General features: G+C 35.2%; 1 protein-coding gene across 3 annotated transcripts in view; it reads right to left on the bottom strand.

The window, feature by feature from the left end:
- Elmod2 (ELMO domain containing 2) overlaps positions 1-14,847 on the bottom strand; it is a 28,341-nt gene that overhangs the window by 4,999 nt on the left and 8,495 nt on the right. For all 3 annotated transcript variants that reach the window (XM_047567511.1, XM_047567513.1, XM_047567512.1), the window contains exons 4-8: positions 12,337-12,434; positions 11,257-11,386; positions 8,818-8,951; positions 5,231-5,299; positions 3,765-3,898 (exon numbers count right to left, since the gene is read on the bottom strand). In XM_047567511.1, the coding sequence (XP_047423467.1) occupies positions 3,765-3,898; positions 5,231-5,299; positions 8,818-8,951; positions 11,257-11,386; positions 12,337-12,434 (565 nt within the window). The remainder of the gene's footprint in view (positions 1-3,764; positions 3,899-5,230; positions 5,300-8,817; positions 8,952-11,256; positions 11,387-12,336; positions 12,435-14,847) is intronic.

Below are 14,847 nucleotides of genomic sequence, written 5' to 3'. Positions count from 1 at the left end.
TATAAAAATCTACAGATTAATGTTCTGGACAGTGGGAAAAAGCAGCTATTCATCAAAGTTTATGATATACTTTTTAAAAAAGCATTTCTGGTTATTAGGTTGTGGCTATTTCCCCCTCCTTATGGTAAGTTGCTTTTTTCATTACTGTTAGCACTATGTGGTTCATTCAAATGACTACACAGGTCAAGTACTAGAAACTTTTGCTTCACAAAGAAGTTGTTGGTCTATACTATAAATCCGTGTCTGAGAAAACCTGCCTTGAGAACTGAGACTGTAGTAGTTGGCTGATTTACTAAACCATAAGGAAAAGCAGAAGAAAATGATATCAAAATTCCAGGAAGTTGGCAGGGCCATCCTTGGTTAAGCCTCTTAAGCTCTGCAGAAACTAATGGAAAAGAGCTATCTCCATGACATATATTGTCCTTTTGACACAGAGAGGTTTGGACTCAATAGAAATTACCATAAGAAAGTACTAAACTTACAAATCCCTGCCTGGTTGTACTTAGGGGAAAAAAACAAGGAAAACAGAAGAAGGGGATTAATGGTAAACCAATATGAAGGGATCTTAATGAGGTGACAAAAAATGTTCTAAAGCTGCATTCTGATGATGACTGCCCAACTCAGGAAGCTCACTAAAATTCACTGGAATATATACTTAAAAAGGAAGAAGTCTCACAAAACACTAAAAAAGAAATTAAAGACCTAAGAAGATGGAAAGATCTCCCATGCTCTTGGATAGGCAGAATTAATATTGTCAAAATGGCCATATTACCAAAAGCATTATACGGATTCAGTGCAATTCCAATTAAAATCTCAACATCTTTCCTCAGGGAATGAAAGCAATTATGAAATGCAATTGGAAAAATAAGAGACCCAGAATAGGCAAAGCAATCCTTAGCCAGAAGAGTGAAGCAGGAGGCATCACAATACCAGATCTTAAACTATATTACAGAGCTATAGTAACAAAAATGGCATGGTATTGGCACCAAAATAGACCAGTAGTACAGAATAGAAGACACAGAGACAAACCCACATAAATACAGTTATCTTATACTAGACAAAGATGCCAAAAACATACACTGGAGAAAATATAGCCTCTTTAACAAATGGTGCTGGGAAAACTGGAAATCCATATGCAGCAAAATTAAATTAAATCCCTATCTTTTACCCTGTACAAAACTCAACTCAAAGTGGATCAAGGACCTAGGAATTAGACGAGAGACCCTGTACCTAACAGAAGAAAAAGCAGGCCCAAATCCTCATGTTGGCTTAGGACCTGACTTCCTTAACAAGACTCCTAAAGCACAAGAATTAAAATCAAGAATCAATAAATGGGATGAATTCAAACTAAAAAGCTTCTTCTCAGCAAAGATAAATAATAACATGATAAGAGGGCCTACAGATTGGGAGAAAACCTTTAACACACGCATATCAGATAAAGCATTAATCTCCAGTATATACAAAGAACTCAAAAAACTTACCAAAAAAAAAAAAAAAAAAAAAAAAAAGCCAGTCAATACATGGGCTAAGGAACTGAGTAAACACTTCACAGAAGAAGAAATACAATCCATCAACAAATATATGAAAAAATGTTCAACATCTCTGCTATTCAGAGAAATGCAAATCAAAACTACTCTTAAGATATCATCTCACTCCAGTCAGAAAGTAATGATCAAGAAAACAAGCAACAGTAGGTGCTGGTGAGGATGTGGGTGGAAAGGAACTACAAAGTGGTGCAACCACTCTGGAAAACAATATGGAGATTCTTTATTGGAATGGAACTACCATTTGACCCAGCTATCCCACTCCTTGATCTATATCTAAAAGATTTAAAATCTGCATACTACAGTGATGCAGACACATTAATGTTTACAGCAGCTCAATTCACAGTAGCTAAGCTATGGAACCAACCTAGATGCCCTTCAACAGATGAATGGATCAAGAAATTGTGGCATATATACACAATGGAATATTACTCAGCCTTAAAGGAAAAATAAAGTTATGGCATTTGCAGGTAAATGTATGGAGTTGGAGAATATCATGATAAGTGAAATAAGTCAATCCCAAAAAACTAAAGTCCAAATGTTTTCTCTATTCTGTGGATGATGATCCATACCGGGGGGTGGGGGTGGAATGAATGAAGAAACTTTGGATTGGGCAGAGGGGAGTGAGGGAAGGGGGCAGGGGAGTGGAAAAGATGGTGGAATGAGATTGATATCATTAACCTAGGCACTTGTATGATTGCACAAATGGTATGGACTCTACATCAAGTACAACCAGAGAAATGAATAGTTGTGCTCCATTCATGTACAACAAATCAAAATGCATTCTGCTGTCATGTATAACTAATTAGAACAAATAAAAATTAAAATTTAAAAAAAGGGAGAAGTTTCTGGCATACAAGTTATCCCTCAATAAACTTGTTATCAAGGTATAACTTTTTGGTTATAGAAATGTGACGTGCCATTCTTTGGAACTACCAATTCAGAACGACACTCAATCCTGGAATTCAGACAACAGCATCTGGAAGATGGAGGGCCTGAGATCTGGAGCCCTCCTGCTGGACCTGTGGTCAGAAGTTTGCCAGGGTAAGAAGCGGACACCTGTTCACAGTTCAGAAGGTGCCAATGGAGAAAGAAGCTAAGGTACTACTTGCCATTCCCAGTCTTTCATACACAGAATAAAAAACAGACAAAAATGTGGGGAGAGTAAAGGGAAAGGTGGATATAAACACAGGGCACCAGGAAAAATACTGTGAAAGCTAATCTCTTTACAGTTCTTTCTTCTGGAAAGGAATCATGATGTTGGAACTGATTTGTGCTAACTGGGCCCATTCCCCCAACAGCAAAATGAATGTGTCTTCAGAAGACAAGGCTTTAAACTATTCCTCTAGTTAGGTCACTCCTGAGAAGAAAAGCCTTAATTAACACATGAACTGTCTGTCCACTGATACAAGTATGATGTCATTCAGTTACAAAGCAGATGGAAAGAGCAGACAAATGCAGGAGAAACTAAGGATGTAGACAAAACTGAAGCAGGTAAGTAAGGCAGGAGAGACTGAGAAGGAGACATGGATAACACTTTCCACTAGAACTGAGGAAGCTGACTTGGCCACTTAGTATCTAAGTAGCTTCCCATATCTTCCCAACATGCAAATGACATTCCAAAGCCACAAAAATACCATGGAAAGCAGAATGTGAAGCTAAGTTAGATTTGAATTCTTTGCTTCTGAGCAGATTTAGAAGAGGGATTCACTCAAACCATGAGTGTTCAAATATCATCACAGTAAAAGTTACTGTAGCAAAGAGGACTGCTTTAGTATTAAGTACCCCAAATTAACACAAGACAACCTCGCCTTAAAATAAGGGGGTGAAAAGTTCCTTTATATTTATTTTCCTTATGAGAGTATTTAAAGAAAAAATCTGCCTTGACTCCACAGCAATCTTTAGCTAGTAGTCAAGAGAGAAAAATTCATTTGTGGTTAACGGGAAAATGAAAACCTACAGAAAAACTACATGAATTCTAAATTTGTACACATGTGAAAAATGTTGCAGATTTTTTTTTAATCAACAAATACAAAAGTGAAGTACAAAATACTCTTAGGGACCATCTTCCATTACTTTCCTGGCTTTCAAAGATCATAAATAATAAAATGATAAACATAAGCTTTATACTTGATAGAGGTATTAGATTAAAATACATGTTATGCCATACTAATGGTTTAAAAATTCTCTTAGAGCTAATTTTCTTGTTCAAATACTCACAATAAAACTGGTGAAAGTGTTCCATTGTTGGTATGCCAGGAACACAGTTGTAGAGATGAGACTTCAAAGCTTCATTCTTTAGCAAGCTATAAGCCATCTCTGTGAGATTGATTCCAACTATTGCATAAGAATACCTATGTCAGAAACATCACCAGTTATACCAGCTAGCCAAATAGCCCATAAAATAAATTTTAAATTAGGTAAGAAATTAGCAAAATTAGAACTGCTTCATTTCTAATGCAGTACTGGTTTTAGAACATTCTCTGTAAAGTAAGAAAAATAAAAATTTTCCAAAAATTTCTTTCTGAAGTCTACTGATTTTCTGAGAAGAACCTAAAAAAATAAAAAAGCTCCGTTCCATGACATCCAAAACAAAAAGGATTACATTCAACAGATCTTACTGGTTTCTAAACTACACTTAATAATTTGTTATTTCTTCTCCATTACCAGGATATTTACTTATTTTTATGATCAAACAGTATTATCTTTTTTCCGAAGATTATATTTCAACAGAGTATAAAAAGATAAAACTCATTACCTGGCCTCAATTTACACTTCATGTTATAATTTTCAAAGTTACTTTCCATTTTCCTATTTTGAAGCCATTTCTATTTTCAACTCCATTTGGAGAAAAAAAATTTTTGTGTGTGTTTGGTTCTGGGGATTAATCCCAGGACTTCATATATGTTAGGAAAGTATAGGAAAGTACTCTGCCAATGAGCTACATCCTGAGCCCTCTTTTTCTTGATAGGGTCTCATTAAGTTGCCCAGACTGGTCTTGAAATTGAGATTCTCCTTCCTAAGACTCCCAAGTTGCTGGGATCAGGCCTGTACCACTATGCCTGGATTTGAAAAAAATTTTTCTAATGGCCCTTATCTTCATTGTGATAAAAATATATTGAAACACACACAAAATTCATTTAAGATCACCTTTTTGCTTAAAAAGAATGTAACATGCAATATCTTTTATAAAGTCCTTTTTTTTTTTTTAATACCAGGGATTGATCCCACTCAACCACTTAACTACACACCCGCAGTCCTTTTTATTTTTTTTTTAATTTTGAGACAAGCTCTCCGTAAGTTGCTTAGGGCCCCACTAAGCTGCTGAGGCTGGCTTTGAACTTGCAATTCTTCTGCCTCAGTGTCCCAAGCTGCTGGGATTACAGGTGTGCACTACCACACCTGCCTTTTATAAAGTTCTTAAGACAATCTCACTCTTTATTAGTTCGTTATAGTTACACACAGTATCAGGGTTCACTTTGACATAATTACACAAACATGAAATATAATATGCTCCAATTCAGTCTCTAGAACTTCCCCTTTCCCTATCCTCCTCCCTTCCCCATTCCCTTCCCTCTACTGATCTTTATTCTTAAAATAATCTCATTTTAAGAAATACCTTCAAATTCACTTAATCATGCAATCATCTTAGCAAGAGACTAGTTTCTCAATGTCATCCAGCTTACCCTAATTTTGGATGATTTGAGCGGGAAAGAATCTGATGAGCTTCACTAGTGTAATTTTCACTGAAATACCTAAAAAAAATGAAGGAAAATAATGAATATTCCATCTCAATATATCCAGAAGCCACTGTTCCTGTCAAAATGATGGTCCTCGTGTTGACCCATCGTCGCCACCTCCAGCTCATATCACTTCAGTGATTCAGATGTTTCTGAACGTGAGCAGAATGCCAAGGAATCAGGCCTATCTAGTATAAGACAGGGACCTTTGGCAAAACTGGAATGGTTTTAACAAACAGATCATCTAAAAGGAGACTTCCTACCTACTTTAAAAAAAAAAAAAAAAAACTTGAGTTCTTTATATTTGATTTGCTTATTCTATTTCTATAAAAGAGTTAATCTGTTCTTAAGACACTCTCCTTTTCATCTAAGCTTATTCTTTCTATTACAACTTAAGTCTGTATTGTTTAATGCCATTTTCAATACAATCAGAAAGGAAAAAGTAAATAATTCTCCTTTTGTATCAAACCCCCTCTTTGATCAATGGTATAAACGAAAATACTGGCTGTAAACAGAAGTGCCAGTAGGTTCGTGAGAAATATAGAACACATTTATAGGTTCATATATCATTTTGGCCTATATAAAGGCAACAATCTTTGGCTCACTTTATAGTGTACTGGTGTGTGGACCGACAGACAGACAGACACACACACACGTACACACAAACAAGATGTTGATATGAAGATTAAGTTGTAAATAAAAACGGACTTCCGTGGTTTATTTAAAATTTAGAGGACACAATCACTGAATTTCCATAAAGTATAGAAATTTCTAATTTAATCTTCCCCCTCTATTTTCATTCTTGAGAACAACACTGTACATATACTTCCATTTTGTTTCCCTGGCTTGAATTTTCAACCCATTTACCCAGGAGCAGATAACTTAGAGGTCCATTAAGGAAGGTTCAGTTATGAATGAAGAGGGTTCCATGAACTACCTTAAATTTTGTACAGATTTTTCTGTGGGTACTTTTTTGGGGAGAGCACATCCAAGGCTTTCAAGTCTTCCATGAGATCCAGAAACCCCAGACAGTAACAAGTCCTGCCTGGTGGGCGGTTCCCCTAAGTGCTCTGAGGTTCCTACTTTATCCTACTTTATTCCTATTTTAGCTCCAAAATGGCCTTCTTGGACTGTTTACACTTCATATTGTGCACAATACTCCTCATATATTTAAGTATTCATTAGCACTGTAAAAGTGATACTACTTTGGATCTGTAATAGAGTCTGTAATAGAGTAACTTCAAATTTCCCTGCTGGATTTATTTAGCTATCCCCTATCTTAAAGTGTCTAATGGTGAAGCCAGGCCCCGTGGTGCTCATTTGTCATCTCAGTGACTCGGGAGGCTGAGGCAGGAGGACTGCAAGTTCAAAGACAGACTCAGCAACTTAGCGAGGCCCTAAGCAACTTAGTGAGGCCCTAAGCAACTTAGTGAGATCCTGTCTCAAAATAAAAAATAAATAAGATGGGCTGGGGATGTAGCTCAGAGTCTAAGCACCCCTGAGTCCAATCTCTTGTATGGAAAAAAAGGTATCTAATGATGAAAAACAAACATCTATATACAACAAGAGAAACTATGACTATAAAAGACCTGCATTTTGAATTCCCTACTTTATTCCCCCCTTTCTCCTTCCATTCTTTCCTTCCTACCTACACAGATTTTTTCCTTTACTTGCAGATTCTTCTACTCTGCTGTTTCTACCTCCTGATTTATTTAGGTTTCTTCCATCTCCCTTGAATTCACTCTGGATGGCATCCTCTCTTTTTCTATAGCTGCCTTGCCATTCCATATCTAAAGCCTTGTTATTTATCAAATTACTAACTATCCTTCAAAGCAAAACAATATCTTAGGAGTTCACACACCAAAGGCCAAGAAATTTAAAGATAATATATCACATAAGGGCATTTTAATAGCTTGCCTGTTCCTGAACCATATATTTGGTTATTGAAATATCACAGCTCCATACGCAGGAAAATAAGCAACATTACAGAAGAATTAGAGTCAAATTTACATTTTCAGTCATTTCTAGTATATTGCTGGCAATCAAATAATTACAAATATATGTGAATCCTGGTCATTTTTCAAATAGGTTGACAGTAGTTCTAAATACTGTGGAAATATTTATGAATCACTTAAAGGTTTACCAGAATTCCTTCCCACAGTCTAGAGTCAAATCCTATTAAATTATTTATACTTTAAGCTAAACTAAAATCTCTTCTGATGAATGCTAATCATTTTCTTTTGCATGATCAAGTTTTATTATATGTAATTGTTTCACAATTTTGAAATGGTTTTGTTATACTTGTTTTTAAGAACTACTTTGATAGCCATTATTAAGAAAAGACCTTACAGTTTTGCATAGTTCATGATTATCATTTTAGTGTACTGATAAACCCCTTTTAAGAAGAATTCATGAGCATTCTAGTGAAAGGTACACTAACCTATCAAGGTACAACTGATCATTTTTGGAAATGAAAAAACTAAGATTATTCTGCTTTCTCTCTATAAAGAATCAGACAATAAAACTTAAATACTTATAAAATTTAGGTACAACAACAAATTAGGTACTTTGGTAATTGAAAAAATTGCAGGCACTGACATCCTACCATAGGTTTCTTTCGATACTGGGGATTGAAGCCAGAGGCACTTTACCACTGAGTTATATTCCTGGCCCTTTTATATTTTTTACTTTGAGACAGGAGCTCACTAAGTTGCTTAGGGCCTATGTTGCCTATGCTGGCCTCAAACCTGCAATCCTCCTGCCTCTGCCTCCTGAGTTACTAGGATTACAGGCATGTGCCACTGAGCCCAGCTAGGTCTGCTATTTTCCCAGTATCCCCACTGACCAAACTGTTTTTCTCAATATTAATGTAATCTACCTTAATTTCAGGTTTAATAAGTGTTTCACCTTTTTGTTTGAATTCCCATTCTAGACATTTTATAGTTGGTAAGTCACATTCACTGACAGAGTCAAACACTAGAATCTGTATATCTGCATATCCTTATAGGAGGAAATTAATCTTCCAGTTTCTTTTTAGTATATCTATATTAATTGTGACCTTAGTTGCATATTTTGGAATTTCATATATGAACCAAATCCGAAGCATTAAAAAAAAAAAAAGAAGCGTGAGTCCATGTAGGCACTGGAAAGTCAGGGATTTGGCTCAGCTGTCACAGGTGGAGAACACGTGAAGAGACTTCATCCCCTTACCTAGTTATATCTCCCCTAATGGAATCAGAGCTGAGAGAGAAGAGGCAAGAGGACGAAAAGAGTTAAGAAAAAGTATGTAATCGTTAAGAGGCATAAAAAGGGGGTCAGGAAGAGAAAGGAAGAGGACCCCTGGTAAGTAAAGAAATCACATGTATCTAGTGTATTCCCAGTGTCTTCAGACTGCTGCCAGCACATCAGTACCACAGCTATTAAAATTCAGAGACAGCGTGAAACACCTAGACCAATTCTTATTAGAACTGAACCAGACTGAAGATTATAAGTAATATCATTTAGAGAAGAAAAGAAAGTTCATTTTCACTTACACAAGATTGATTAATCCGAGTATGCCCATGCCTCTGAAGTCTGTCTTGGGATCATCACCCTGGAAACCAATGTCAGCCCACTGCTTGGAGATTCTCGCCGTCAACTTCTTTGTGGGCATTAGAAGATTCCAAAGCTGCACAAACACGCTTCCATATTACCAATAGTGATGTTCTTCATTTACCAGGACATTTTCCTTCTCATACCTTATATAACTATTCACTGAATACTTTCAATCAAACAACTTTACAAATCGTTAAGTTCAACAAAGATTATATTCAGAAAACTTTTCAGTTATCTTTAAAAAGTAGAACATCTATTCCAGTTTAAAAAGTTGGTCTAAATAGATTGTGAAAAGGTAACAAATAATACACAGCAAACTCAAACACTGAGATGAGATGTGTTTATTTGTTAATTAATACATATTTACAGATTGGTAAATTGCTTGCTTAAGAACACACAATTAGGTCATTGCCCCTATACCTTTTACTTGGCTTTATTAGAACAGTGGGTGATTAATCCTTAATTCAAGAAAAGGAAATAGGTCTGAAGGAGATGATTATGAAGAAATGATTCTGACAATCATTCCAACATATAGGATCACTATCTTATGAATCTTCGGTGTTAAAAGGAAAAAATGACTTCATTTAAAATAAATATAATCCTTAAAATTGAGAATATAAAAATAGCTATCAAATATCAGATACCAATGAACTAATCAATGTACAGTAATTTATTTTCAAAATTTAATATCACAAGTCATCCAACAGAAATACTTGCATTTTTCCCCATTTCACTATCATTTCAGGCATTGTTAAGTAAAGGACTCCTAATGAAGGGAGCATCCTGTTACCTAAAATAAAATGTGCAGAATTGGGACATTCCTTTAGAAAGACGGCCAGGGCTCTGGCTCTGAAGCTAAATCCAATCATTAGATCGGGTTTTCTCTTGTTCCTACTTTTATTACTAACACAAGTGTTTTGCTCATATTAGCAATTCCCCAGGAATTTGGTAAGGAGTTTGGTTATGCCAATAATAAGGTCATGTTACGGTCAGAGTTGCAGTGTAAAAGCACTAGTACTCAAAAATTTAATAAGCAAAGATATCACATTTCTGGGTTCCACCTTGGAGATTCTGATTTCATAAGGGTAAGGTGGGAGGGATAAATATTAAATACTGGTTAAGTCTAGTGAAGGTGGTCCTTGGATGACAGGTAGAGCAATTCAGATCCCATAGCTCTTCAGCTGAGTATGTGCCATGGTAAGTCACTGTCACCATCTGGTCCTTCACCTCTAGAACTGAATTTCATAGGAATCACAAAGGTAAAAGTCCTTGCACTAGAATCCTACGACTTGTATCCTACCCCTCCAAGAGGGAAGATGTTATGTAGAAAAGATCTGAAATTAAAGAAACAATAATGATGACAAGGGACAAGGACAGAAATAGCAGCTAATCCTCAGTGAGTGCCAGGCACTATTTCAAACAGTTTGAATACAAAACTTCAATCAACACAATGGCTCTCATTTTACAAAATCAAGTTTTATTTTATCTTTTTCAAATAGGTAAAGTGTATATGTTATACTTTTCCTGGGGGGAAAAAAGGATTTGGCTGTTTTTAAACTCAGGTCTCTTTTGGATACTGTCAATGTTTATTTTCATGGTACTTGTAGTTATAAAAAAATTCCTATCTACAAGTGCAATGTCTTTTATTTCATTTTAACCATTTTAAAATCCAATTACAACAGGTGTAGAAGATGGACCTAAGAATCAGCTCTCTTCCAGGCCCTAACCTAGTACCTAAGGCGAATCACTTCATCTCCTTTGGACCTTAGAAACCTCTTCCCTACAACAAAGAGGCTATAGGAGACATCTGTAGAGCTTACTCTAGTCTAACATTCTTTAATTCTGGCATTTCATTTGCCTTAAGTACTTACACTTCAGAAGTAAGAAACAGGAAAATTTGAAATAATTTTCATTTTACTTCCTAAATGTTTAAATCTATTGTGGGACTAGTTGGCAATTAACATTCCATATACTTCAAAAGGTTTGACCTAATAATATGTAAAGGGTCATCCATGTTCATAATTTCAGAATAGCTAAAAAATACTAAATTTATATGATCAATTTATATAAAAAGTAGAAAAATCTGAGGCTTGTGGACCTATATTTTTGGTTGAAAAGATTTCCCTTTATGAATTTATAATTTATTTTGAAATAAAAGTATTAAAATAAAATTCATTTGAATATCTTTTAATGATGCTTTCAAAAAATTATAAAAATTGTTGACCAAAAACTTTCCATATTAAGAAATCTAACAATAAAGTTTTCCAAGGGGCAAAGAAACTAGATGGCTCTAGAATCTGCCCAAAGATGTACTCAGCTCATACATGATATACTTTCCCAGTATTCAACAATTCCAAATATAGCAAACAAAAATTTACCTTCAGGAGTAGTTTCTCATGCTGTACATTATCAGAATCATATGGCTTTTTCCTTACATTTTCTACATCCAAATAGAGTTGTTTATAACCAGTTATCTGTAGTAAGCATGTCCTCATGCAGATTTTAAAACTGAAAATGAAAACATTATCATGATTTAGAGTCATACCTTTTTAGCACAATAAAGCAGTGCATTCCCCAGGTTTTGATTTAGGAAGCATCTGGCCATTGGTTTAATACAAGAAGTACCAACAGCCTCCTTCAATGCTGAACACTGTGCAAAGTATTACCCAGGACATGATAAATCAGGGCCTAGGAAGAGGACAAGATGCAGTAAGAATGGTACTTTGCAGTTACAAGGATCTGTCCTCTTCTTCTCATGACTCATTGGGCAACCCCATACATTCCCAAATCTCTACTAACAGATACCAACATACCTAATTTTCCAAATACATATATAACAAAGAGTTCCATGATAGGTTATCTCAGTTTTCCCAAATACAACAGTGTATCTTCCCTGAAACATGCTCTTTCCTAAGTCTCTAATCTATAAGGACATTGATAACCCTTAGTTCTCCAAGTTACAACACTCAATTCTGATCCATCTTTCTCCATCAACAATTCATACAGCAAAAGGTCCCCAAATAATACTGGCCAAATTACATTGTGTGCATGTACAAAAATGTAACAACAAATCCTGTCAGTATGTTGAACTATAAGGCACCAATTTTAAAAAGTGGGGGGAGGGGATTAAAATACATTGTGAAATAAAAAAATAAAAATAAAATGTCTCCAGGAGAACCTGCTGGAGGAGGATGAATTCTGAAGCACAAGTTTATTTAGCCTTAGGAAAGCAATGCCGAGCTCCCCTGAAGAAGGCAGATAGACTGGGAACCACGAGATACAGGTCCTGGGCCTGTGTCTATCACTTACCTCCCTGGACCTTAATTGTTCATTTAATGAAGTTGGTGTCAAATCAGATAATCTCCACAAAACCTTCAGCAGGTTCACAATGTGTGTGATCTCAACACCTCACAGACTGTAAATGCATAACAAAAAATAATAATGTGGAAACAGCACACCTGGTATCTTTCTCAGGATTAATGTTCTTTTCCTTCATTATATCTTCTACACATCTGTCCACTTCACTCTGAATAACTCGTGTTGCTTTCTGTAAAACCTATTTATATGAAAGAAAGGTGAATGAGAAGAATTCCTCAAAGCCGAAAAAGTACATTTTAAGGCAATTAACTGACTATATGAAACAGATATGACAATGCAAAAGCAAACCAAATTTGTTTTGAATTTTCCCCCATGATTATCATAAGCATATTTTGTTTTGGGTTTTTAATCAAAGAAAAGCAGTAAGAGGAATTGAGAGTTTTCTTCTCCCGATATGGACATCCAGTTATTCCAGCACCATTTATTGAAAAGACACTTCTTTCCTCAATGAACTGCTTTGACATTCTTATTAAAACTTCTACGACCTCTTTGTGTGGTCTGTTTTCGTCTCTCATCTGCTATATTCATCTATTTGCCAAGAAAAGTCTTGAAGTCAGGTAGAGTGAGTACTCTAACTTCTTTTAGAAGACGATTTGGTCTACTATACGTTCCTCCCATTTCTGCAAACTCGCTGGGATTTTGATTGGAATTGAATTGGATCCATACATCAACTTGGGATTTAACATCTTAAGAATGCTGCATCTTCTAATCAATGAACATAGCATATCTTTCCATTTTACTTCTCAAAACTGTTCTCCAAGAGTTTGAGTGAAGAAGTCTTAAATTGATCCCTAAGTATTTTATGTTTCTGGATGCTAATGCAAGTGATATTATTCTTTTTAACTTATTGTCCAAGTTTGTTCCTAACTTATAGTACACTGTGTTCTGTGAGACTGTCAAATTTATCAATAATGCTTTGTAGTTTCTACAGATTCCTCAGGATTTTCTAATTCACAAACTCTATCATCTGTTAATACCATTTTACTTCTTTCTGTCAAGTCTTAAATTTCTTTTTCTTGCTTATTGCAATTATTTGATGCTGAACAAAACTACAGACAGGAAACATGCTTGTCCTTTTTCAATTAAATGTGCAGAGCAAAGGTCTTCTATCATGTTAGCTGCAGGTTTTTCATAGGTCACCTTTAACAGGTTGAGGAAATCTTTCTGTTCCTGGTTAGCTGAGAGTTTGTAATCATGGGGTGTTAAAACACTTTTTCTAATATATACTGAAATTTTGATATTTTTCTGTTTACTCTGTTGGAATGGTAAATTATATTGATTTCTGAAAACCCAATCATAAATGTATTATTCTTTTTGATGCATTACTGGAATCAAGTTGCTGATGTTTTGTCAAGGATTTCCGCATATATATGTGTGAAGGATACTGAACTGTAACTTCATTTATTATATTATCCTTGTCAGTATCTGGGTTATGCTAGTCTCAAAAAATGTTTGTTTCTACTGTATATCTTCGAATTTCATGTAATAGTGGCATTGATTCTTCCTTAAATGCTCAGTAAGAATTCACTAGTGAAGCCCACATTGGAGATTTGTGCAAAAGTTCTAAATTATACATTTACTCTCTTTCCTGGGCAGATGGTTATTTTGATTTTTACTTCTTTCTGTGTTGGTTTGACAAACTTTTCAAGGACTTTCAGCCAAGCTACAGCATTCCCTGGCCTAAGGTGGTTCATAGTACCCCTTTTACTTTCAATGACAGAGGCAGGAGTGGTGCCCCTTCTGTAATTCTCAACATTGGTAATCTGCATTTTCTCTTATCTGATCAGTGTTGCTAGAGATTATTATTATTATTAATCCTTTTAAAGAATCAACTTATGAGCTGTTGATAAACTTGTTTGCTAGTTTCAGTGATTTTTAACATCTTAATTTAACAATATCCCTTCTTCTACTTACTTTGGGATTTATATATATATATTTTTTTGTAGTTTCTCAAAGTATAAAACTGATCACTGATATGCCTTTAAAAACTGCTTTAATGAACTACACAAATTTTGATTTTTTTTTTTCCCACGTCCTTGCCAACTTCTATTATACTTCACCTTTTTTGCATCATAGCCATCCTATCAGGTATGAGATGATATATCGTTTCTTTAAAAAAAACTTTTATTGGTTTTTCTTAGTTACACATGACAGTAGAATCAATTTTGATGAAATTATATAAGCATGGAATAGATCTTATTCTAATTAGGACCCCATTGTGGACGGGCACAATGGTGGGATTCACTTAGGTATTTTCATATGTGTACTGGGGAAAATTAAGTTAGATTTACTCTACTGTCTTTCCTATTCCTATCTGCCCTCCCTTCCATTCACTCCCTTTTGTCTAATCCAATGGCTTTCTATTCCCCATCTCCCTTTATTGTGTTTAGCTTCCACATATCAGCAGAAACATTTGCCCTTTGGCTTTTTAGGGTTGGCTTATTTAACTTAGCATGATAGTCTCTAGTTCTATCCATTTACCAGCAAATGTCATAAAATCATTCTTTTTTTATGGCTGAGTAATATTTCATTGTGTATATACCACAATTTATTTATCCAGTCATCTATTGATGGGCATCTAAGTTGGTTCC

Source organism: Sciurus carolinensis, chromosome 10 (assembly GCF_902686445.1).
Source record: "Sciurus carolinensis chromosome 10, mSciCar1.2, whole genome shotgun sequence".
Lineage (NCBI taxonomy): Eukaryota > Metazoa > Chordata > Mammalia > Rodentia > Sciuridae > Sciurus > Sciurus carolinensis.
Note: the sequence above shows the minus strand (reverse complement) of the source record. Positions and strands in the feature narration are given on the sequence as shown.